Raw genomic sequence first — 27,500 nt, 5'->3', positions numbered from 1 at the left:
TAGCTGTGGAAATGTACGAGTGGCATCGCTGTGGAAATGTACGAGTGGCATCGCTGTGGAAATGTATGAGTGGGCATAGCTGTGGAAATGTATGAGTGGGCATTGCTGTGGAAATGTATGAGTGGGCATAGCTGTGGAAATGTTTGAGTGGGCATAGCTGTGGAAATGTATGAGTGGCATAGCTGTGGAAATGTATGGGCATCGCTGTGGAAATGTACGAGTGGGCATTGCTGTGGAAATGTACAGTGGGCATTGCTGTGAAATGTACGAGTGGGCATTGCTGTGGAAATGTACGAGTGGGCATAGCTGTGGAAATGTATGAGTGGCATCGCTGTGGAAATGTACGAGTGGGCATAGCTGTGGAAATGTATGAGTGGGCATCGCTGTGGAAATGTATGAGTGGGCATCGCTGTGGAAATGTATGAGTGGGCATAGCTGTGGAAATGTATGAGTGGGCATCGCTGTGGAAATGTTTGAGTGGGCATCGCTGTGAAAATGTATGAGTGGCATCGCTGTGGAAATGTATGAGTGGCATCGCTGTGGAAATGTTTGAGTGGGCATCGCTGTGAAAATGTCATCGTCGCAAGCCAGCTCTTTAATTTTACACGCAGAATGAGTTCTGTTTTTTTCTTTAACTGTAAAGACAATCAAACCATTAGAAGTCCTTCATGTCCCCTTCATAAGTGTGACTCCGCGAGACGAGAGAACACTCGAGATGAGCTGAGATTTTACTGAACATTAACACGAGCGTTAGTAAGACATTCACGATTTAAAATTTGCCCTGAATCCCTAATCGTGTCACGTGACTCAACCTCTCTTTAGGTAAGCTAAAAAATCTGCATTGTTCTGTTCAGACACACACACACACACACACACACAATAAAGATGATAAATTAATGTTTATCACACACAACCCATAGACTGCGCGATAAAGTGTTGAAGTGAGGAATTGAAGGTCACTTCACTACTGATCTCCTGACTTGTAGGGATGTTGTATTAGCGCCGTTCTGACATCTTGTATATAACATTATCAGAGGAATTTTAAGGGCTATGGCATCCCTGAGGCACGTGAAGACATTTATTTCTCAGAGGGAAAACAGAATTATATATAAATATAGATCTGCCTTATTACACATATTTGTTGCCTTTTGGAGTCAAACACTGTAAATAAGAATAGACCCAGTTTGAAAGCTACCCAGCTCAGTGTGTGTAGGTGTGTTCACACAGGTGTGAAAGTCAGACCACGGCTGAGGCAGAGTCTGCTAGCTTTAGGTTTGTGTATGAATCTAAACTATAGAGGAGTTTAAATACTGAGCAGTAGGAATGAATAGGGCTAATGTCATTTATTCATTGATTTTCAGTGAGTGCTTTATCCCAATCAGGGTCACAGTGATGAACACTGGGAACACTGGGAGTTAAGTGGGAATTCATGCTGGATTGATGGACTAATTTCAGATGTTTTCATACACAGTTTCAGGAATGACTTTATTGATTAAGTTGGAATAAACTGCTAACTTGCTCTCCTTTATTTAAAGAAGAAAAAAGAATATTGGTTCAGTTCAAAAAGCAGTTTTTGAGAAAGTTCTGTAAATTGGACATAAAGTTCAAAATCAGTGTGTGTTTTTAACTGTGCTAAAAATGAAAATACAAAATCATTAGATTACAAATGATAAAACAATAGGGTGCCAAGACTTTCTCACCTGTGCCAACATGGCCACCACCTCAGCTTTCCACGTGATTTACTACTGAAAGCCACAAAGCCAGTTTCAATGCAATTGATAAAAGAAGACAATGTTGAGTTTATTTTGACTCGTTACTCGACAGGAACACTGATGGTCACGTTTCCTGCGTTTCTCCTTCTTTAGCACTGTGTGTTTTCAGCTTCAGCTCACGTGTGAAACGTGTCCCTCCTGCAACGTGTAAATAACTACGTGTGTTTTTAAATTATTTACTTTTTACTAAACATGTTTATGGTATTTCTTCATATCTGTCAGTGGAATTCATTTCTTTTGTTTTGTTTTTCCTTCACTAACAAATGAACGTTCCTCTCGTGCCATCCCCGTCACTTCGGGAAAAAAAGAACTTTATTGTAAATATGAATTGGAAGAAATGTTTCTCTATTGTGTAATTAACAGATGTTTAAAAAAGCGAGTTATTTTATCTATTTAAACGGAGCGTGTGTAACGACAGTATCGTGGTCTTTCTTCACTATCAGTGCTTTTTCTTAGATTTAGTGGCCTTCTGAATATTTCCACACCAGTCAGATTTCAAAATCTAACAAAGTCTAAAACATGACATTTGTAGTGGAAGTGTAACTTTAGGGCTGTTTAATAAACAAAACCCAAACACGACCAACTTCACCTTTCACATTGGTTTAAAAAAAAAAAGCTTTGATCATTTGATGAACATTTCACACTTAAGTTCACCTCGATAAAAGATCAACACCAGAAAGAGCTGAAGTTGTGGGATTACGGTGGCGCTGGTGATTGTGTTTTATTTCTGTTCTGTAATGAAGTGTTGGTTTTGCTGCTCGTGGCCTCGAGTGAACCCTGTGTACATGATGTACAGCGTGGATCTTTAAACACACTTCCTGTCTCTGAAATGGAGAAAAGGCCAGTTACATTTATCATAAAGATATGATTAAAAAACTGCAGTGAACTTTTTTAAATAAATTTCCTTAAATTGCAAAATGGCTGTGTTTTTATTTGAATTTGTAGTACAGAAAATATTATAAAAAGAAAAGACAAAATAAATCCTTTATTTAAAACAAGGCACACAATAAAACCTCAAACAGCAGAAAACCAAATACACAAACATCGTGTACAACCTCAAGAATTGGGTCATGGAATGTTTCAATAATAATAATAATAATAATCACGATTCATTCCATATTTCATTTCTGACAGCCCTCAATTTATGTCAGAAATTAAAATATAGAAGTGCCAGTTTTAGATGTTAAATCCTGCAGAGACGTGAATAAAGTGATCCAACAGCAGGGTTTATACTGATCCTGTACACGGGGGTGCCACCATTCCATTATCTAACACAACACAGCTGCTTTATTACAAACTGTAATTTAGTGTGTGTGTGTGTGTGTGTGTGTGTGTGTGTGTGTGTGTAAATTCACAGGTTAAAGTAACAAACACATGATATTTCATGCTCTACAAATTGTAGGTGTTTGTTTCTGGCTGCTGTTTTAGCTGTAAAATGATTAATGCAATGGCTAAACCATAAATGTTGGCACCCCTGGGTCTGGAATGTAACTAATGTGTGTGCAGAAACGCTGTGTGGGGGTTTGATCACAATGCTGGTGCCACTGCTGTTACTGTAATCATAATGAACATCATCCTGTTCTGCTCTTTAGAACACTCCTGCTAGGGTGACGTTTAAGTAAACAAGGCAACACTTTCACGTGTTTTTAAGTGTTGCCTCTAACATCAGTCTCTCACACTCACACACACACACACTCACACACACACACACACACACACACACTCACACACACACACACACACACACACACACACACACACACACACACACACACACACACACACACACACACACACACACACACACACACACACACACACACACACTCACACACAGTACAGATTAACTCTCAATATAATTCATACTGATACATACACTGATAATATACAGAATAAACTGCAGAATTCACAGTAAACGCAGTTGCAGTTGAGATCATGAACGTGAGGTTGTTCAGGTCTCACAGCTTCATTATGCTCCACCATCTGACCATCTAATAATAATTTAGCAGTGTATTGAATTAACATTTACTTTTGGTCAATTCTTCTAAATGTTTTTTATGTTTTTCTTTAAGATGGTGGTTATATAGTTCTGACTTTTATCACTTCCAGGTCTGATATTGCTGGTGTGTGTGTGTGTGTGTGTGTGTGTGTGTGAGAACATCAGTAATCCCAGTGGAGTTGGTCTGAGCGCAGTGAGGTCTGCAGCTTGCGCATGTCTTTAAGCAGACGTAGACTGTCCTTACTGCGCTCTCCTGGTCTGGATTTGACCTTGAGGTCACCTTGATGCTGATGAGACACCTTCTTCAGCTTCTCTACCTGTCAGAGAAACAATCAATCACACAGTGTCTGCTAGTACACCAAATCCCTCTTAATGCACTGCTCAGTGTGAGCCAGAAAAGGCTTCTTCTCGTGGTATGGTGGATCTCTGGGAGGTTCTGGGAGCATCACAGACTCTAATGTTTATTTCTTTAATAAATGTGCTGTGTGTAAACATTCAGAGTGCAGAGTGAATGTGGAAGAAGCCGACCTGAGCCTGATGTCGGCGCACTTTAGCGATCTGTTCTCCTTTTTCCTCCATCTTCTTCACCAGGTTCTCCAGCTCTCGTTCTAAATCCTGCCTGAGTCTGTCGGACCGACACGCCTGGACCTGCTTCCCCAGATCTCTGTGCTCGCTGTCTCTCACAAGCACACGCACACAAACACACACACACACACACACACACACACACACACGCACGCACGCACACAAACACACACGCACACACGTGCACACAAACACACACGCACACAAACACGCACACAAACGCACACAAACACACACATACACACGCACACAAACGCACACACACACAAACACGCACGCACAAACGCACAAACACACACGCACAAACGCACACACACACACACACACACACACACACACACATATACACACATGCACACAGTAACCAGAACATACAAAACTCATATTTAATACATTTGCAGAACAATCTGAAACAATTTTTGTGTGTTTATGAAATTGAAAACTCACAAGCTGATGTGTGCGAACTCATCCTGCAGGGTCTGCAGAAGCTCTGAAAGCTCCTCACTGCAGGAAGAGGAGGAGGACTGGGAGGAAGAGCTACTGTGGGATTGCTGCTCTGAAGTCTCTTTCCCATCGCTCAGGGCCGCGGATCCCAGCACACGCTTGTTACACAGCTGAGGGTTGTGCTGCTTCAGGAGGTGGAGGACGTGCTGGACATTAGCACGGACAGAGTGACTCGTCCCTGTGGACTGCAGCGGGACAGAAAATAAAGGAAGTTTATTACTAAAGTGTAAGAACTGTTTCTGATGAAGAAACTGAAAGGTGAAGATTTTTTACTGCACCAACTACAGATACCAATTTCTTTCAGCTTCTCCCATTAGGGGGCGCCACAGCAGATCATCCGTCTCCACACCCCCCTGTCCTGTACATCTGCCTCTGTCACACCAACTACCTGCATGTCTTCCCTCACCACATCCATAAACCTCCTCCTTGGTCTTCCTCTTTTCCTCCTTCCTGGTGTCTCCATCCTCAGCATTCTCCTTCTGATATACCCCATGTCCCTCCTCTGTACATGTCCAAACCACCTCAATCTCACCTCCCTCACCTTGTCTCCAAAACGTCCTACATTCACTGTCCCTCTTTTTGACACGTTATTATACAGAGACGTGTTATAAAAAAGACGTGTTATTATAAAGAGACGTGTTATTGTGAAAAGAGACGTGTTATTGTGAAAGAGACGTGTTATTGTGAAAGAGACGTGTTATTGTGAAAGAGACGTGTTATTGTGAAAGAGACGTGTTATTGTAAAGAGACGTGTTATTGTGAAAGAGACGTGTTATTGTGAAAGAGACGTGTTATTGTAAAGGAGACGTGTTATTGTAAAGAGACGTGTTATTGTAAAGGAGACGTGTTGTTGTAAAGAGACGTGTTATTGTAAAGAGACGTGTTGTTGTAAAGAGACGTGTTATTGTAAAGAGACGTGTTGTTGTAAAGAGACGTGTTGTTGTAAAGGAGACGTGTTGTTGTAAAGAGCGTGTTATTGTAAAGGAGACGGTTATTGTAAAGAGACGTGTTGTTGTAAAGAGACGTGTTGTTGTAAAGAGACATGTTATTGTAAAGAGACGTGTTGTTGTAAAGAGACGTGTTGTTGTAAAGAGACGTGTTGTTGTAAAGAGACGTGTTGTTGTAAAGAGACGTGTTATTGTAAAGGAGACGTGTTGTTGTAAAGAGACGTGTTATTGTAAAGAGACATGGTGTTGTAAAGAGACGTGTTATTGTAAAGAGACGTGTTAATGTAAAGAGACGTGTTATTGTAAAGAGACATGGTGTTACAATAACACGTCTCTTTTTTTTATCACACGGACGTGTGTGTGTGTGTGTGTGTGTGTGTGTGTGTGTGTGTGTGTGTGTGTGTGTGTTTTTAACATACTGTTCCAGCCACAAACGGTACGTCCCCCAGACTCAGTCTGTAGTGCGGCTGTTTGTAAGAATGTCTCTGCTGCAAAGGTTTCTGGGAAATAGAAAAAAAACAGTAAGTTACAGAAGATAATAAAAGAGAATAAATTCCCTCATTCCCACAATTTCCTTCTTTCATTTTATTACCTTGGATAAAAGTTTCTTCTTTGTGCTCTTGGAAGAGCGGAGGGGGCGGGGCGACACTGACTCAATCAGAATACGATTGGCCTCGAGACCTGTCTGCAACTGAATAACAGCCAATCAGATGAAGGAGGAAATAAATGAAAAAAAAAGATTGATGGACTTTAATTAAAATAAAATGCATTAATGAGAGCAGAAGAGTGGATTCATTCATCAAATCTTCAGGGTGTGTGTGTGTGTGTGTGTGTGTGTGTGTGTGTGTGTGTGTGTGTTTGCTAGAACAGGGCTGTGTGTACACAACATGTGACTGAGGGATGGAGTGATGGAAAGAGTGATGGATGGAGAGATGGCTGGAGCGAAGGATGGAGAGATGGATGGAGAGATGGATGGAGAGATAGCTGGAGCGATTGATAGAGTGATGGATAGAGTGATGGATGGAGCGATGGGTAGAGAGATGGATAGAGTGATGGATAAAGTGATGGATGGAGAGATAGATAGAGTGATGGATGGAGAGATGGATGGAGAGATGGATGGAGTGATGGATGGAGATGGATAGAGTGATGGATGGAGAGATGGATAGAGTGATGGATGGAGAGATGGGTAGAGATGGATGGAGATGGATGGAGTGATGGATGGAGAGATGGATGGAGAGATGGATTGAGTGATGGATGGAGAGATAGATAGAGTGATGGATGGAGAGATGGGTAGAGAGATGGATGGAGAGATGGATGGAGTGATGGATGGAGATAGATAGAGATGGATGGAGAGATGGGTAGAGAGATGGATGGAGAGATGGGTAGAGATGGATGGAGAGATAGATGGAGTGATGGATGGAGATGGATGGAGTGATGGATGGAGTGATGGATGGAGATAGATAGAGTGATGGATGGAGATAAAGTAATGGATGGAGAGATGGATGGAGTGATGGATAGAGTGATGGATGGAGAGATGGGTAGAGTAATGGATGGAGAGATGGAGGAGTGATGGATGGAGTGATGGGTAGAGAGATAGATGGAGATGGATGGAGATGGATGGAGTGATGGATGGAGTGATGAATAAAGAGATGGATAGAGTGATGGATGGAGATGGATGGAGTGATGGGTAGAGAGATAGAGGGAGTGATGGATAGAGATAGATGGAGTGATGGATGGAGTGATGGGTAGAGATAGATGGAGAGATGGATAAAGAGATGGATAGAGTGATGGATAGAGTGATGGATGGGGAGATGGGTAGAGATAGAGGAGTGATGGATAGAGATAGATGGAGTGATGGATGGAGTGATGGGTAGAGAGATAGAGGGAGTGATGGATAAAGAGATGGATAGAGTGATGGATGAGGAGATGGGTAGAGTGATGGATGGAGAGATGGGTAGAGAGATAGATGGAGAGATGGATGGAGAGATGGACAGACAGCAGTAGAAGAGTAAAACCTGAGCAGCTTTATCCTGTATGAGTTTCCGGTGATGTTCCTCCTCTAGAAGTTTACGCTCCAGCTGTCGGATTTTAACTTCGGCATTGTTCTGAGTGTGTGTCAGTCTCCTGTACTCCTGCTCCAACTTCTCCAACTTCACACACACATCAGTGCTGCGCACAAACTCCTGTAAACAAACACAAATTCACACAACGCTCACAAACTCTACACACACACACACACACGTGCACACAGACACACACACAGACACGTGCACACACACACACGTGCACACACCACATAGACACACACACACGGACACACAAACACACACACACAAACAAACACACACACAAACACACATGCACACACACACACACACAGACACACAAACACGTACACACCCACATAGACACACAGACACACACATAGACACACAAACACACACAGACACACACAAACACACACACACACACAGACACACACAAACACGTGCACACACCACACAGACACACAAACACGTGCACACACCACATAGACACACACACAGACACACACACACACACACATATGTACACACACGCACACACAGACACACACAAACATGTGCACACACACACACAGACACACACGTGCGCACACACACACACACACACACACACACACAACACACACACACACGTGCACACACACATGCACACATGCACACACAGACACGTGCACACACAGACACACACACACACAACACGTGCACACACACATGCACACATGCACACACAGACACGTGCACACACAGACACACACACACACAAACACGTGCACACACACACAGACACACACAAACACGTGCGTGCACACCCACACAGACACACGCATGTGCACACACACACACACACACACACACACACACACACACACACACACACACACACGTGCACACACAGACACACACACAAACACGTGCACACACCCACACAGACACACACAAACACGTGCACGTGCACACACCCACACAGACACACGCATGTGCACACACACACACACGTGCACACACACACGCACGTGCACACACACACACACACACACGTGCACACACACACACACACATGCACACACAGACACACAGACACACACACACACACACGTGCATACATTCACGCACACAGACACGTGCACACACATGCACACACACATGTGCATACACACACAATACACACTACCTGGGTTTTGAGAACAGCTGTTTGATCAGACTCTGTGCTCCGTACTGTTCTGTGCTTTAAGTCCAGATGCTTCTCCAACAGACCAGCTTCAGCTGCTGCTAACCGACACACACACACACACACACACACACACACACACACACACACAATCAAAAAAATTTATAATTAACTTGTAAAACAGTTTTTTTATCTGCTCCACAGTGACCACACCCACACATTAATCCTGACCACACCCACAGTGGACACACCTCCGGAGCACAGCAGGATCTCACCCTGTTTCCTCTGGCTGTGTGAGTCCTTGTTCTTCTGAGGTTCTCTCTGTGGAATGCTCCCTGAGTGAGACTTCTCCCTCGAGAGCCTCCTCAAGTTCTGTTCTGCTCGCACTCGCTCCAGTTCCAACCTGTGGATCTTCTCCTGGAGGTTCTGCAGTGCAGAGAGAATCGCTACACACACACACACCCCCACCCACACATGTTGTTTTATGTTATGATTCATATAATAAAATAAATCTCCCCAATAACCCTCACAGAAAACCTTCTGGATCCATGATCTACATTAGTTTATACAAAAGATTCAACATTACACAATAATTACACATAAACACACACATATAAATTATATTATACACTGTGCCATGTCTAATCTTTTCTATAAAGATTATTATTATAATTATTATTATTATATATATAAAATATAAAGATTATTATTATAATAATTATAATATATATAAAATATAAAGATTATTATTATAATTATTATTATTATATATAAAATATAAAGATTATTATTATAATTATTATTATTATATATATAAAATATAAAGATTATTATTATAATTATTATTATATATATATATATAAAATATAAAGATTATTATTATAATTATTATTATATATATATAAAATATAAAGATTATTATTATAATTATTATTATATATATATATAATATAAAGATTATTATTATAATAATTATTATAATATATATATATATATATATATATATATATATATAATATAAAGATTATTATAATGAAAACTGAAATGAATGATCAGTGGTGTAGTTATTTATTTATATATTTATTTTTGTAAATCAGAGATTTTATATCACAACCCTAACATTCATATTTGTGTTGTTTATATCTGAGTAATGAAAGACACGTGAATAAACGTGTGTCACGTTGAAGGTTTTAATTTCGCCTCATTTTTAAATAAAAATGGTCACAGAAATGCGCACTGCATTATATATATATATATACAGAGAGAGAGAGAGAGGGGTGAGAGAGAGAGAGAGAGAGAGAAAGCAATGGGGATGAGAGAGAGAGAGAGAGAGAGAGAGAGAGAGAGAGAGAGAGAGAGAGAGAGAGAGAGAGAGAGAAAGCAGAGGGGTGAGAGAGAGAGAGAGAGAGAGAGAGAGAGAGAGAAAGCAGAGGGGTGAGAGAGAGAGAGAGAGAGAGAGAGAGAGAGAGAAAGCAGAGGGGTGAGAGAGAGAGAGAGAGAGAGAGAGAGAGCAGAGAGAGAGAGAGAGAGAGAGAGAGCAGAGAGAGAGAGAGAGAGAGAACAGAGAGAGAGAGAGAGAGAGAGAGAGAGAGAGAGAGAGAGAGCAGAGAGAGAGAGAGAGAGCAGAGAGAGAGAGCAGAGAGAGAGAAAGCAGAGAGAGAGAGAGAACAGAGAGAGAGAGAGAGAAAGCAGAGAGAGAGAGAGAACAGAGAGAGAGAGAGAGAGAGCAGAGAGAGAGAGCAGAGAGAGAGAGAGAGAGAGAGCAGAGAGAGAGAGAGAGAGAGAGAGAGAGAGAGAGAGAGAGAGAGAGAGAGAGAGAGAGAGAGCAGAGAGAGAGAGAGAGAGAGCAGAGAGAGAGAGAGAGAGAGAGAGAGAGAGAGAGAGAGAGAGAGAAAGAGAGAGAGAGAGAGCAGAGAGAGAGAGAGAAAGCAGAGAGAGAGAGAGAGAGAGAGAGCAGAGAGAGAGAGAGAGAGAGAGAGAGAGAGCAGAGAGAGAGAGAGAGAGAGAGATTATATTCTCATATATAATAATACAATTAATATAATTAATATATTAAGTATATATTAACTATGTTTGTGTGTGTGTCTTTGAGTGTGTGTGTGTGTGTGTGTGTGTGTGTGTGTGTTTTACCTGCACTGCTGCTCTCAGGAAAAGCTTTAACAGTTTCTGCAGGCCGGTGTGTGTTAAGGTGTGTGTTAAGGTGTGTGTTAAGTGTGTGTTAAGGTGTGTGTTGATGAAGGGCTTCATAGTAGGATACTCCAAGTAGGAGGCTAAAGACACACCATCCAACATCTGGCTCATCTCCTGCACACACACGCGCGCACACACACACACACACACACACACACACACACACACAAGAGACAGTACAGTAATAGACACTGTTTATATGAATAAATATTAATAAAATAATGAAGCAGTGTTTCTATCTTGAGAGCAGGAGGTGTTTGTTGTTGTTGTTGTTGTTTGTGTTGTTGTTGTTATACAGTGTGACTGATTAATAATGTAAGTGTAGAAATGCTGCAGTTCCACAGCGATGAAATATTCATTATATATGAGGTTTAAAGACTCGTAAGCGCGCGCACACACACACACACACACACACACACACACACACACACACACACAGATTATAATGAGTGTAAATGCACACACACTTACTGTTATAAAGAGACTCACGGACTCAGTAGTGCGCGCGCAATAAACGCGGTGAAGCAGCAACCAAACACACCCGGAAATCCGGCGCTCACTGCTGCGCTTTCAAAATAAAAGGTCCCTAAAAGCGGCAGTGGTTCTATTGATAGCATTTCTTCTTCTGAACATCTTTTGTGTGTGCACATAATTATATATTATTTTGTTAGTATTTTATTTGCGGTATTATTGTGTATATTGTAGCTGATTAACAGTTTATAGGATGTATTTATATTAGAATTAGTAACTATGGTTACTAACTTAGTTATATAGTTATAAAAATAGTAACTTAGTATCAGAGGTGGGAAGTAACGAAGTACAAATACTTCGTTACTGTATGTCAGTGTTAAGACGGTTTTCACACTGTTTCACACACATTCCTTTGTCTGTTCAGTGTCTATAGAATATTTACGATGTTAGTCTGTAAGGTAAACAGGGAGTCTTATCTGGGCTCACACATCTCCAGCTAGTATATCCTCTTGTCTAAACAGGAAACAAGTTTAGGACAGCCTTTTCTCTGTGATGTGTATATATACGTTCTGCTGCCTGCAATAAACCGAAGAAGAACATTTGCTGTGTGCGGTGTGATTCTTCCCTGATATCAGAAAGGCTTACGGGCATCGCAGGTCGTATGGAAAACCTCTCCAAGAATTAGGTTTTGTTTGGGCATGATAAAAATCTAACAATTTTGGTGTCAGAAGTGGGATACTTTCAGCAATATCCGAAGGGAGATCAAGCATCAAGGTAAGTTTTAGGATATTTCCAAAAGGGCTGCATGTGTGTTCGTGTCTTGGTTATGCATTAATTGTTTAATTAATGATAATTTCCTTTGGTGGGATGATTTCTTCGCGACATTGTTTTCCTCACCTTAGATGTAAGATGCAAGATTAGAAGACATTTTTTACAGTCTGTCTAATATAGGCGATATTGTCTGAAGTATCCAAAAGATTCCACGATAATTTTTATATGCCCAAAAAAAATAGATAAAATGAAAAATTAATTGTTTAAAAAAAAGGAGAGAAAAGAGAAAAGGAACTAAAGAAAAACGGAAATTTTGAAAACACTTCAAAATTTTTCAAAAGAATTCAATCTTGTTTAGGCTTTATAGTCAATTTTTTTCTCCTAACTTACAAAATTTGTGATTCAATTGGAAAAACTGGATTACTTTTTTGTTTGAAGACTGCGATAGTGTTGTGTGTATTGTCTGTGTCTTTTCCTTCTGTCCTCATGCTCTCAACCGAGCCACAGCCACATCCGGAAGATTTTTTCCACGGTGGTACAGAGGTCCTGCCTAATGAACCAAATTTAGGTGACGTTAACCCTAAATTATGGGCCTCTCACGAAGATGAGGCAGGTTTAATCCAGGTAAAACCGTATCATGCACTCATGAAAACACACCATCGGATTTTTGTTAAACAATATCCATTGTCGAAAGAGAAGAATGTTGCCATTGCTCCAGTTATTGACAATTTATTGTCACAAGGTGTTTTGATCGAGACACATTCACCGTATAACACAGCGATTAATCCTGTCTTGAAGGCAGATAAAAAATGCTGGAGGCTAACACAAGATTTACGTGAGATTAATAAAATAGCTATTCCGTTAGCTCCTTTGGTGCCCGATGTAGCTACCATTGTTAACTATATACCAGCGACTCACAGATTTTTTACTGTGATTGATCTTTGTTCTGCTTTTTTCAGTGTCCCTTTGGCCTCAGAGACGCAGCCGCTTTTCATGTTTACCTTTAGGGGATGTCAATTCACCTGGACCCGTCTTCCTCAGGGCTTTGTTGACTCTCCAGCCATATTCTCCGCTGTAGTGCACAGAAGTTTGGCTGATTTACACCTTCCAGAAACAACCTGCATTCTTCAATATGCAGATGACATCCTTGTCACAGGACTGACTGAGCAGGACTGCCACAAAGCGTCAGTGGTCTTCTGCAATGTCCTGGCTCAGGCTGGATTTGCGTGCAGTAGCTGCTGCGGCTTTGATGGGATGCTGAGAAAACGGTGCTGTCACATCCTTTGATACTGAACACCTCACATCAGGTAACAGCTATTTTACACAACCTCAACACACAACATATGACAGCACAACGTAGATCTGGTTATAAAACCACACCCTTGGCAACGGAAAACTTAACTATTAAGCCTCTTCTCAGCCTCATTCAGCTGTAGTAGCTTTGCGTGATCTGCTAGACGATATTGACGTAGATGGTTTTGACGAAGCACATGATTGCCTTGAACACATTGAACAAGAGACCTCTTGTAGGTCTGATCTTTTAGATACGGCCCTGGAAGAGGAGGATTGCTTATATGTAGATGGTTCATGTTCAAAACCTTCTTCTGGTGTGTATTTATGTGGATATGCGGTTGTAAGATTACCTGATGTTATAGTTGAAGCTAAATCATTACCATACACATATAGCACAAGCTGCAGAGTTGGTCACACTTACAAGAGCAAGTCAGTTGTCTGAAGATAAAGTAGTGACTATATACACTGATTCTAAGTCTGCTTATGGTGTTGTGCATGATTTTGCCGAAACATGGAAGCAAAGAGACTTTAAAACAGCTGATGGAAAGCCCATAGCACATTTTAATCTCATAGGCGACCTTTTAAATGCTGTTCAACTCCCTGCCAAAGTGGCCATAGTGAAGGTTAAAGGACATGCCGTAGGTGATTCAGAGGAAATTCAGGGAAACATGTTAGCGGATAAAGTAGCTAAGGAAGCAGCAAAACAACCAGTAGATTTGGACACAGTACATACAAACCCTGAGATCTCGATGATGTCACATATCTCCAATATACCAGACATTGACCTAAAATTACTTCAGAGTCAGCCTACTGAGGAGGACATAAAGTATTGGGCCTCCAAACAATGTAAATCAGATTCTGCTGGTATAATTAAAGATGTTGATGGTAAAATTGCTCTGCCTAAACTAGCTTTAATAGTGTTGGTAAAGCATTACTATAGGATGTCACACATTAGCATAGCTAAAGTCAAACAGGCTATAAACGCATTATACTGCATTGCTGATGTAGCTAAAACAACCAAGCTAGTGTTGGATTCATGTTTGACTTGTGCCAAAACTAACATACATTGACCTGTACAACATACTGCGCTTACTTTTCCTGAAGCACCTTTCCAACACCTACAGATAGATTTTACACATATGCCACCTGTAGGAAATTTGAGATACCTGTTGGTTATAGTCGACAGATTCAGCAAGTGGCCATAAGAATTTGCATGCATGACAGAGAACGCTAAAACAGTTGTATAAATATTAACAAAAGAGTTCATCTCTAGGTTTGGTATTCCTAGTGTGATTGAAAGTGATAACGGCACACCTTTTGCTTCGAAGGTAACACAACTTTTGGCTAAAAGCTTAGCAATTGACTGGCATTTTAATATTCCCCCTCACCCACAGTCAGCTGGAGTGGTAGAGAGAACAAACCATTAGAGTGGTAGAGAGAACAAACCATTAAGGAGCGTATTACTAAAGCCTGCATTGAAACAGGCCGAAATTGGACTGTTGTTCGCCTGGCAGTACTTACAAAAATGAGAATGACCCCATCTTCAACTACTAAACTGTCACCTTTTGGAATTCTAATAGGCCGGCCTTTCCCGACCCCATGGGTCAGGGGACGCACTGGCATTTCTTCCTTAGGTAACCTGGAAGTGATGGTGGACGACTACATTTCTGCCCTGGTTGAGAAATTGAATTCTATCAGTGTTGATGAACTCTTCCTCTGCCCACAGATAAGCCAACACACCCTTTTGTGCCTAATCAGCAGGTCCTGATACGAAGTTTGAAGCCTACCAAGGTCGGTGAGACGAAGTATCTGGGTCCAGCGACTGTTCTAGCTGTAACCAGAACTGAAGTTCTGACTGATTATCAGCCACAGTGGATACACGCAAGCAGGATCAAAACAGCACCCACTTAATCTGTGCACTAATTGGTCTGTTGGCCTAAGAAGCCTACCTAAGTGAGTATTCAGGGCTGAAACAGTTGAGAGCCCACGGAAAGATCCTTTCTTTATAGTAGAAAGGGGGCCACCTCCGGGGTGAAGATCTGACTCACTTGACTGTTTAGTTTAGCGTACCCTGATACCTGCTCTAGGTCTAAATTCTATAACAATATGTGCATAGTTGTATTTACACTCCTTATTCTTTTGAATACATTATTCAGTGAGAAGAAACTGTTACATATACCTTATAATACTGCTAATAGACATATTATCGAACAAGCACTGAAAAACATCACTGAAGCCTCTCGACGTCTTGGAGAACGGAAACAACTGCTGATCAAGTTTTTTTGAGAAGATTAAGAGTTTGTTTACGAGTGTTGAACACTATTTTGTTTTAGGAATGATTCTTTTATTGATTGTTGGAATTGTACTTTGCATGTTGCCATGTTTGATGACGATGGTAAGACAGGCCATAAAGGCCTCGATTGGAGTGGTGATGATGAAGGATTATATGCATGTTGGGAAAGAATGAAATGGAATCTGTATGTTTTTGTTTGTCTTTATCTTTTCACTTGCAGTTTATGTCACCGATTCTGTTCCCAGGATAAACATCCTATGTTTTGGTGTGTGATGCTAAATCATAAATGATTTAAAGTGGCCATTGTTAGTGTTAAGACGGTTTTCACACTGTTTCACACACATTCCTTGTCTGTTCAGTGTTTATAGAATATTTACGATGTTAGTCTGTAAGGTAAACAGGGAGTCTTATCTGGGCTCACACATCTCCAGCTAGTATATCCTCTTGTCTAAACAGGAAACAACCTTAGGTCAGCTTTCTCTCTGTGTGTATGTATACGTTCTGCTGCCTGCAATAAACCGAAGAAGAACATTTGCTGTGTGCGGTGTGATTCTTCCCTGATATCAGAAAGGCCTACGGTCATCGCAGGTCGTATGGAAAACCTCTCCAAGAATTAAGTTTCATTTGGGCATGATAAAAATCTAAAACTGTACTTAAGTAGATTTTTTTTGGTATCAGTGGTTTTTTGGTTTTTACTTTTACTCATTACATTTTTACACAAATATCTGTACTTTCTACTTCTTACATTTTAAAACAGACTTGCTACGTTAGTTTTAATCCACTGATTAGGTGAAATATATATTTTTTATTTTCACTGCGTGCCAATTATAGCCGAACAACCGATTTCCTGTCATTGTGTGTCATTTTTAATCCACTGGTGTATAAAGTCCTGACTCTCACTCACCACAGATGTAGACTAGTTTATGGAGATAAGAATCAGCAAGTAGAAGGCAGTAAGAGGTTTAGGGTTAATGTGGATGAGACAGAGGGAGTCAGTAAAACTGTATATATATATATATATATATATATATATATATATATATATATATATATATATATATATATACAGTGCCCTCCACAATTATTGGCACCCCTGTTTAAGATGTGGTCGTGGAATTCAAAAAATTCTCCTTTTTTTTAAAACAACATAGAACCCAAATGCAAAAAAAGAGAAAAATCCAACCTTTTATTTAAGTACATTACTTTGGTGGTAAAAAAATCACACATTTAGAAAAAAAAAAAACCCTTGAAATCATGTGTGCCACAATTATTGGCACCCTGATGTTAATACTTTGTACAACCTCCTTTTGCCAACAAGACAGCACTTAATCTCCTCCTATAACATTTCACAAGATTGGAGAACACAGAGAGAGGGATTTTTGACCATTCTTCTTTGCACAATCTTTCTAGATCATCCAGTGTCCTGGGTCCTCTCTTATGCACTCTTCTCTTTAGCTCGCCCCACAGGTTTTCGATTGGGTTGAGGTCTGGGGACTGAGATGGCCATGGAGGACCTTGAGTTTGTGACTGCTGAACCACTTTTGTGTAGATTTTGCCACATGTTTTGGATCATTATCCTGCTGAAAGACCCAATGACGACCCATCTTCAGCTTTCTGGCAGAGGCCATCAGGTTTTTATTTAAAATATCCTGGTACTTCAAAGCGTTCATAATGCCATGCACCCTAACAAGGTTCCCAGGGCCTTTGGAAGAGAAACAGGCCCACAGCATCACAGATCCTCCACCATACTTCACGGTGGGCATGAGGTGCTTTTCAGCATACTCATCTTTTGTTTACGCCAGACCCACTTAGAGTGTTTGTTGCCAAAAGCTCAATCTTAGTCTCATCTGACCAAAGCACACGATCCCAGTTGAAGTCCCAGTACCGCTTAGCAAACTCCAGACGTTTACGTTTGTGAGTGTTAGTGAGAAAAGGCTTTTTTTCTTGCATGCCTCCCAAACAGCTTGTTGGCATGTAGAGAGCGTCTGATGGTTGTTTTGAGACTCTGTGACCCCAAGATGCCACTCTTTGATGCAATTCTGTGACGGTGAGCTTGGGAAATTTTTTTACTTCTCTTACCATCCTCCTCACTGTGCGTTGTGGCAAGATAAACTTGAGACCTCTTCCAGCCTTGTTTGTCACTGTTCCAGTTGTTTTAAACTTCTTAATGATTCCTCTGACTGTAGATACCGGCAAGTTAAGGCGGTGGCTATTTTCTTGTAGCCATTGCCTGACTTATGAAGGTCGACACACATCTGCCTTACTTGAATGGTGTGTTCTCTTGTCTTTGCCATGTTGACAAATGGGTAAGAGAATTAGGCCTCTGTGTCACGTCATATTTATACCCCAGGAAACAGGAAATCATGAATTACTAATTAAAAGTCCCTAGATACCCTGACCAACCTTAGCAACTACAGAAAAATATATAAAAAAAAAAAAATAAAATAAAATTTTTCAGAGGAATTGTTAGGGGTGCCAATAATTGTGGGACACATGATTTCAAGTTTTTTTTCTTTTCTAAATGTATGATTTTTTTTACCACCAAAGTTATGTACTTAAATGAAAGGTTGGATTTTTCTCTTTTTTTGCATTTGGGTTCTATGTTGTTTTAAAAAAAGGAGAATTTTTAGAAGTCCACGACCACATCTTAAACAGGGGTGCCAATAATTGTGGAGGGCACTGTATGTATATATATATATATATATATATATATATATATATATATATATATATATATATATATATATATATATATATATATATATATATATATATATATATATATATATATATATATATATATGTGTGTGTGTGTGTGTGTGTGTGTGTGTGTGTGTGTGTGTGTGTGTGTGTGAGTATGTATGAATGTATATATATGTATATTTGGCTGTCAAAATTAAAATTATTTTAAACGGCACGAAATTGTATTAACGCGCTATCAATTCAGCGCGCATTTCTGTTTCAACATTTTTTTAGAAAATGTAAATACATAAATAAATAAGGCGAAATTAAAACCTTTGGCAAAAAATACACTTATCCACGACGTCCTTTCTTAGATATAAAATAAATAAATAAACTCCAGATAAAAATATTTTTAATCAGTAAACTTTTGTTTTATTTCTGCACTAAGTCTCAAATCAAACACCAAAATCCGCCATGATTCACACAGTTAACCCTCTGGGTGGTGTTTTGTGGGTTTTCCCTCATAATGGTGACACAAACTTAAATTACTGTCTTTATTGATCGTACAAATAAAAACAATACATTTACATTTACATTTACATTTGTGGCATTTAGCAGACGCCCTTATCCAGAGCGACGTACAAAAGTGCTTTGAGTCTCTAGTAATGAATAAATCTACACTGTACACAAGATTACACACTTAATATAAATATAACTCGAATTCCACAAACTTGAAAAGTGCTAATTTAGGTATTTCAGGAAGAGGTAGGTTTTCAGTCGTCGTTTGAAGATAGTCAGGGACTCTGCTGTACGGACATCTAGGGGAAGTTCATTCCACCACCTCGGTGCCAGAACAGAGAAGAGCCTTGAAGTGTACTTACCTCTCATTCTGAAGGAAGGAGGTACCAGTCGAGCAGTGCTGGAGGATCTCAGACAGCGTGGTGCAGTGCGAGATGTGATGAGGTCACTGAGGTAAGATGGTGCTGGTCCATTTTTGGCCTTGTAGGCAAGCATCAGTGTTTTGAATCTGATACGTGCAGCTACTGGAAGACAGTGAAGGGAGCGCAGCAGTGGGGTGGTGTGGGAGAACTTGGGCTGATTGAACACAAGTCATGCAGCTGCGTTTTGGATCATTTGCAGTGGACGAATAGCGTTCAGAGGAAGACCTGGCAGCAGAGAGTTGCAGTAGTCAAGTCTTGAAATGACAAGAGACTGAACAAGCATCTGGGCAGCCTGTATGGACAGAAATTGTCGAATCCTTCGGATGTTATAGAGAAGAAATCGACAAGAACGAGCAACATTAGCGACATGTGGGAAAAAAGACAGTTCATTGTCCATAGTTACCCCATGAAGTGTTATTTGGAGATTTTGACCTGGAGATGAATCACCTGGGATGATCAGCAGTTCTGTTTTGCTGGGGTTGAGTTTTAGTTGGTGAGCACTCATCCATAAAGATATGTCTGACAAGCATGCTGAGATCCGAGCGGAAGCTGTGGTGTCTGATGGAGGGAAAGAAAAGATGAGTTGAGTGTCATCTGCATAGCAGTGATAAGAAAACCCATGTGAGGATATGACTTCACCAGTGGAGTGGGTATAGAGGGAGAAAAGGAGGGGACCAAGTACAGAGCCTTGTGGGACACCAGTGGTGATTCTGCACGGGGCAGATGTGGATCCCCTCCATGTTACCTGGTATGAGCGACCTCCCAGGTAGGAAGCAAACCATTTCCATGCTGTTCCACAGATACCAAGGCTCTTGAGGGTTGACAAAAGTGTCTTGTGGTTGACTGTGTCAAATGCTGCTGAAAGGTCCAGGAAGATAATTCATCATTCAAATCTGTAAAATGTCTATAATTTTATATATATAAGCTTCCTGACTTGACTTGAAGAGGTGCAGTTTCTCCGGGATCACCTCATTAACTGTCCGTGTGGAAACATAGCAAAGGCTCTTAATGATGTCCACACGTCTCTGCACTGATATAGCCTTTATATTTAATCACTGTACATATGCTTACATACATATAACATGCTGTAAATATGATACATGTTTAACACCTCCAAGCTGCCAGTTTTGGGCACCTGAGCAAGCACTACTGCTCATTTAGTAAATGAGATCATTAAGAGTCGCTCGGGATAAACACTTCCAACAGGAAGTGGCTATATCTCGCTATCTTTGTCTCTCTATTTTATCTATCTAATTGTCTCTGTGTCTCATTTAGTAAATGTCTCTGTCTCACTGTATATGTCTCTCTCTTGCTGTCTCTCTATTTGTTTCTCACTCTTTCTAAAGCTGTGTCTGTGTCTCTTTGTCTTTGTCTCTGTCTTTCCTGCTTATTTAAATGTCTAACAAAGTTTTGAGTTTTGAAGTAATGCCATTAGCGATCTATGATGAAAGACTTTCCTGGTTCGATTCTTACCTCTAGTTTCATATTGAACATTATAAGAAGTTTTTAAAAACAGAACAATAAAAGGTCATTAAAATTGGTTGCTAGCAAATCATTGTATATCAGTGGTGCAGGTGTTGGAGATGTGGTTCTTGTACCTGAGTCACTTCTCATAGACTTTGAGTAACTGAGAGAATGTACAGGAAGGAGAAGTTTTGACCCTCTACCATCATGATCTAAGAGAAAACAGTGGACTCTTAACTATAGAAAGTCCAATAAGCAAAGGCTTGTTTTCCGCCCCTGTGGTAGTGTAGTAGTTAGTAATGCGGCCTCTGCTATCTGACCCACCCGGTTCGATTCCTACTTCTTAGCTTTCCTTTAAATTGTTTAAAAAGTTTTAATAAAGAACTATAAAAGGCCCTAAAAATAGGCTTCTAGCAGGAGATCCTGTGGCTTAATTGGAAGAGCTTTGCCTCTGGGTTGAAAGGTTGCTGGTTCAAACCCCGACCAGGGCTCGAGGTTAAGAGTGTGGAATGTTCCGGAGACTGCTGTGGGGAAGGTGTCAGAAATGGCTGTGTTAAATGTTGGATGTGGACGGTTTTGGAGGGCGTATCCTGAAGCAGGGGGGCAATAGAATGCCCCCTGGCATCTGAGAAGGTGAAAACAGATGGTTATGAAACAAAAATGTTCTAAAAAGTATCGACTTAGTTTTGCATATATAGTGAAAAATTCTGCCAAAAACCTATCAACCTCACTTCTTCACAGCCTTTGTTCAGTCAACCACCCAATTGCTTACCACTTTCCACACAGCTTACCCAGTGTGGGGACAAGCCAGATTTGAACCAGCAACCGCCGAGCTCAGAGGCAAGGCTTTTACCATAAAGCCGTCAAGTCCTACAGCTCAACTTTGTTTTTTTGTGGGGTTTATCCTTCGTTTCATACCAGCAAAGCAAGAAATTCAGAACAGACATAAACACAGAAAGCAAGATTCAAACCCGGAACCCCACCAACAGCGAAAAACCAGTCCTATCCCACTGAACCATTAGGGGGGACAGGCTGCCAAGCATCTTTAGAGCAGGTATATCTATACTTTCAACCCATTAACACAAGAATATAACACTGAGGATAGATGTAAGAAGTTAATCCACATCATGACTAGTATGGAAAAAGCAGGATTCAAAACCTGATCTCCTCCATCAGTAAGGCACCAGCATTTACCCACTAAACCATCGGGGGGGACAGGCTGGAAAGTGTGTTTAGAGCAGGTGTATCTTTCTTTTCAACCCATCAAAACACGAATATAACGCTAAAGAAAAATGTAAGAAGCACGCATTAAACCCACATCGTAACTAGCAGGAAGAAAGCACGATTTGAACCCTGATCCCCACCAAAAGTGAGGTAACTGTGTTAACTCACTAAACCATCGGGAAGGAACGGCTGGGAAGCCTGGCACAAGCCTTAACCCACTAAGCCACCACTGCTGACAAGCATGTGTGCTTTTTGGAGGGCTCATCCTTTGTTTAATGACAGCGAAGTAAGAAAGAAGGCATGTGGGACTGGATTAAAAACCTTATCACCAGCATAGACTATATTCAGGCACAAGCATTAACCCACTGAGCCAAGAGAGACAAAATACAGAAGTGCTTTTTTTTTTTTTGGTGGGGTTCCTTTCATTTGGTCCAGGAGTTTAATTTACCAACACAGAAACCAGCTTGAACAGGAATTGAACTCTCAAGCTCATCCTCATGGGGATACTGACATTAAGCCACTAGGCTATCACAGCCAATGAGTAGAAACCCTCCTGTTGTACTGGTTTATCTTTCCTCTGAGCAAAGCAAGCACCTAATGCAAAAAAAAAAACCCACCCAGACTATTTTATACCATGTTAATTTTGCTACCGTGCTGAATAAAAATCTAGGATTATGCTTGTTATTTTCTATGAGGGGGTAGAAATATGCTGATCAGCATCAGAAAGAGATTTTCTAAAACTCAGGAGATTCTCCTTCCATGCTATTTGAAATACTGTTAATTTTGTTTGACACCATTTACGTTCTAATTTTCGAGTGGTCTGTTTTAAGGTGTGTGTATGATCATTATACCACTTTTTTCTCCCTGATCATTTTGGTCTTAAGGGGAGCTACATCATCTAGAGTGTAATGTAACGTTGATTCTAGGTGTTCAGTGGCCCAGTCGAGCTCTGCGGGGTCAGAAGGAGATCTATCTAATATCGTAATTTCTGGAAGAATAAAATGCGCTGCTGTAGCTGACGTGAAAGTACGCTTAACATGGTAAAGTAGTGAGGTAGAAATGCAATGACTGAGGCAGATTTTAAAAGAGATGAGATAATGATCTGAAATAGATTCAGACTGTGGAATTATGACTAAGTTTTTTATTTTTAATCCAAATGTTAACAACAAATCGAGAGTGTGTCCACCACTATGAGTGGGTCCTATAACATTCTGATTAATTCCAACTGAATCTAGAATGGACACAACTGCTGCTCTTAAGGAGTCTTCCTGATTATCAAAATGAATATTAAAGTCTCCAACAATTAATGCTTTGTCTAAAGAAGTAGCTAGATTTGTGATGAAATCTGCAAATTCTATGTGAAAATCAGAGTCGGGCCCCTGGGGGTCTATAAATAATAATTAGTGGAATTGATTGACTGGACCTGCTTTCGAACACTGAATATTTTATGTTGGTGTAAAGAACTTCAAATGTTTTACATTTGTGTTTAGTCTTTTGTGTGACGTTTAGATTATTATTATAAATAGCTGCGACTCCACCTCCTCTGCCATTTAGACGGGGTTGGTGTATGTAACTATACCCAGGAGGACTCGCTTCATTTAATGCTACATATTCATTCGATTTAATCCATGTTTCTGTCAAACACATTATATTAAACTCCATTATATTAATTTCGTTTATAGTAAGCGCTTTTAATGTGAGAGATCTAATATTCAACAATCCTATCATTAGATCAGAGGTGCTGCTGTGCGTTCAGTCCTATTTAATTTAATGTTAATCAGGTTACTTAAACAGACTTTCTGATAATTCCTATATTTTGGTTTTGCTCGGGGGACAGACACAGTCTCAATATGGTGGATCCTGAGTGACGACTCTGTGCAGCTAGCAGACGGTCGGTTTAGCCTGTCTGTCTGCTCCCTGGCCTTGGCTCTAGACAGTCACTTGTTAACTAGTGCTGTTCTGAGACTATGACCTATACTACAAGAAATGAGAGCAGCACCTTCCCAAGTGGGATGGATACCGTCTCGCCCTAACAGGCCAGCCTTCCCCTCAAAATTGCTCCAATTATTAATGAAGCCCACATTGTTTTTGGAGCACCACTTCAGTGACCATAACCTGCTGTAGGCTACATCGCCACGTCGCATTGGGATGGGGCCAGAGCATGTTACTGCATCGGACAATGCCTTCGCTAATTTACACACCTCTATAATATTACTCTTAGTAACCTCTGACTGTCGAAGGCGTATATCATTAGCTCCTGTGTGAAAAACTATCTTAGAGAACCTGTGCTTTCCTAAGAATCTAAGCTGACCTGCTATGTCCGGCGCCCTGGCTCCCGGTATACACATAACCTGTGCTGCTGGTGCCCCTAAAGGTCTAGCTAATTTCACGTGCCTCAGAATGGAGTCTCCTGAAACCAGAGCTCTTTCAGGTTACTCAGAGGGTGCTTCACTGAGGAGAGCAAACCTATTGGACACGTGAAGCGGAGAGGAATGGTGCTCCTGTGGGCAAGCCTTAGCGTTAGCTTTGGCTTTGCGAGTATGCCGCTGAGTCATCACCCATTCGCCCCGCTGCGAGGGCTCTAATGCCGGAGTCGGGGGAATATTAACTTCACCTAGGGCATCCAGACTTTCCCCTGCAGAACCTGGACTGCTCTCACACTCACTACTTCTCTCTAGACTCTGGATGCGCTCCTCTAATGCTAAGATCTTCTCCATCAAAGAGCAAACTAGCTTACACTTCTCACAGAAAAAATTATCGCTAACAACGGAGAAAGACTGACTAAACATGTCACACTTCACACACTGAATGAACTGGATGTTCGCCATAGCAGAGAAGTTACGTACCTTAATGTGATTACTGTAGTGTGTGTTCGTAGTTCTGGTGAATGTCCTCCACTCACTGCTTTCAAACTCTCAAACAGGGAAAAAAAGCGCTCTTCCGAAAGCAAAAAAAAAAAATAGACAAGATGGAGCTAACAGAAAAAAGTGAAGGATGCAGGAACTCAAAAGGATATTTTAATATTTTAAAGCGATGAAAGCGAGAAAAAACGAACTGTCAACAAATCACTTACAACTGTGACAGACTGTGTTCTTTCTGGAGGGTCCAATAATACAATATGTCCATCAGTATCTATAAGAACACACAACCCATTAAATTCTCAATATTATCAAAGAAAATAATACATGAAAAGAGTAAGATGTCAGAGTAAGATCACAGTAGCCTATACATCATATACAGTTAAATAAAATAAACCTACATAAAAATTAATCTTGTTCAAAAAGCCTTTAAGTGACAGAGATAGTAATTTATTAGGACAAAAAATGAAAACAAATCATAGAGGTAAACTTACATTTCACCATTTTTTCACCGTCACTTGTGGTGCATGGTGTGTGTGATGAACTGCCCCCTGGAATGCCAGCAACCACTGGTCGCCCTTTATTAAGGGACAGAGCCAGCTCCTCAGATGGGGTGAGGGGAGGTGGTGGTGGACCCCGCCAGTTAGACGGGCTTCAGTCTTCTTTCTATTAGCTACATGACAGAATGAATATACTAAATCCTGTTATAATAATAGTTCAGTAATTGTGTAATCAAATATGACCTTTTTGCCGAATGTTTTGTGTTTCATTTTGACTTGGCTGAAAGTTCTTGTGGTTCCAGAAGGATTACACCTTATTAAATAAGAAATATACATTATTATTTTAAACTAAAGAAATAAATGGCAGGAAAAGTAAATGCTTTCATAGTGATATATTCAAAAGGATGTATAAGTCATACTTCATTATTTTGCATTATATTAAAACGGGAGCCAATACCAAATTTGTAATTTAATACACTCACGCATTTACTCTGTCCGGTATTTTTTGCCAAGCCAACTCTCTTACTTTAGCTGATGCAGCTGTATTGCTTCTTTTTAATATTATTGGCTTAAACTCCTCATAAGCATGCATTAAAACCTTCAACTCCGCCTCTGTAAACTCCGCCTCTGTAAACTCCGCCTCTGTAAACCCCGCCTCTGTAAACTCTGCCTCTGTAAACTCCGCCTCTGTGAACCTCTGTGACTCCGCCTCTGTAAACTCCGCCTCTGTAAACTCCGCCTCTGTGAACTCTGCCTCTGTAAACTCCGCCTCTGTAAACCCCGCCTCTGTAAACTCTGCCTCTGTAAACTCCGCCTCTGTAAACCCCGCCTCTGTAAACTCCGCCTCTGTGAACTCCGCCTCTGTGAACTACGCCGCTCTCTTTTTTCTGCTTTGCGTTTCCATGGTGACTCGTGAAATCGGCGATCCATTGAGAATGTCTTTATACATGCACCGTGCACGCGCATTACCTCTGGGTAACCAGTTGGAGGTTGATTAAACTAACTCTTCTCAGGTGTTTTGGAACCGACATACTCATTAGTATGCCTGTTTGGGGTGAATCAACCCAGAGGTTATGATTTATCAAATGGTAAGTTAACCAAGCTTTCTGGAATACCCCCCAGAAATCAAACTCTCAAACTCATCCTCGTGGGGACCCTGACAATAACCCACTAGGCCAGGGGTGTCAAACTCAATATTTATTGAAAAATTGACTGCAATTGTGCATGTTTTCCGTCTCTCCAGATGTGTAATGTTGAACCTTTTCATATGGAAACAAACTTTGGTTGTTCCAGATTTAATGTTTATGCAAAACTAAAGTTTAATATTATAAACACATGAGAAATTAAATTTAAAATAAAACACACATCAGTGGTATTCGTTTCTTAATCTCTCTCTCTCTCTCTCTCTCTTTCTAGACTTTCTAATTCCTTTTTTCACAGGGCAACAACAAAACAACCAAAAATAATAATAATTTCAATTAAAAAAAGCAGTCATTCAACCATTAACAGTTCAAGAGTAGAAAAAGTGCATAAAGACAACATTCATTCAAACTCAGTTTCTACACTCTGATTTACTCTGATTGGTTGAAGTCAGATACCTGCATCTCTTCTTAGATACAAGTGCATCATGTCTGGGTTTAGGCTCTGAGCTGAGGAAATCCTCAGGATGGAGTGAAGGTGTTCATCAGTGAGACTCCTGAGTGGTGTTTTGTTCTTCTTCATTAAAGAGAACAGTCACACACAGATATGTGCTGGTGCATACAGAGAGTGTTTAAGCAGCTTGGGCACGGAGT

At 40.6% G+C, this 27,500-nt stretch overlaps 2 protein-coding genes and 1 long non-coding RNA gene across 8 annotated transcripts in view; 1 reads left to right on the top strand and 2 right to left on the bottom strand.

Moving 5' to 3' along the window:
* Nucleotides 1-2,691, bottom strand: part of LOC124394966 (mucin-3A-like) — a 3,319-nt gene extending 628 nt beyond the window's left edge. Inside the window, exons 1-2 of one of the 4 annotated variants that reach the window (XM_046863486.1) lie at nt 265-2,691; nt 1-167 (exon numbers count right to left, since the gene is read on the bottom strand). The exon at nt 1-167 is cut by the window's left edge and continues 585 nt beyond it. In XM_046863486.1, the coding sequence (XP_046719442.1) occupies nt 1-167; nt 265-535 (438 nt within the window). In that variant the 5' untranslated portion in view covers nt 536-2,691. The remainder of the gene's footprint in view (nt 168-264) is intronic. The other 3 variants (XM_046863487.1, XM_046863488.1, XM_046863490.1) reach the window with 3 other exon arrangements.
* Nucleotides 2,692-2,742: 51 nt separating this feature from the next.
* Nucleotides 2,743-11,321, bottom strand: cep57 (centrosomal protein 57). Its single transcript, XM_046863485.1, is given in 10 exon segments — nt 2,743-4,088; nt 4,300-4,444; nt 4,804-5,045; nt 6,227-6,307; nt 6,400-6,498; nt 7,823-7,990; nt 9,024-9,118; nt 9,272-9,466; nt 11,151-11,240; nt 11,243-11,321. Coding segments are annotated over 10 exon segments (1,350 nt in total). The 3' UTR covers nt 2,743-3,932.
* A 972-nt stretch (nt 11,322-12,293) lies between these two features.
* LOC124394977 lies at nt 12,294-15,564 on the top strand. 3 transcript variants are annotated; one of them, XR_006927581.1, is made up of 3 exons: nt 12,294-13,076; nt 13,412-13,759; nt 15,507-15,564. It is a non-coding gene; the product is annotated as an uncharacterized LOC124394977 (long non-coding RNA). The 3 variants fall into 3 exon arrangements; XR_006927580.1 differs by having other exon boundaries at nt 15,504-15,563; XR_006927582.1 differs by having other exon boundaries at nt 15,472-15,534.
* The last annotated feature ends 11,936 nt before the right edge of the window (nt 15,565-27,500 follow it).

The sequence above is a fragment of the Silurus meridionalis genome, chromosome 12 (assembly GCF_014805685.1).
Source record: "Silurus meridionalis isolate SWU-2019-XX chromosome 12, ASM1480568v1, whole genome shotgun sequence".
In the NCBI taxonomy this organism is placed as follows: Eukaryota; Metazoa; Chordata; class Actinopteri; order Siluriformes; family Siluridae; genus Silurus; species Silurus meridionalis.
This window is presented reverse-complemented; position numbering and strand designations above follow the sequence as displayed.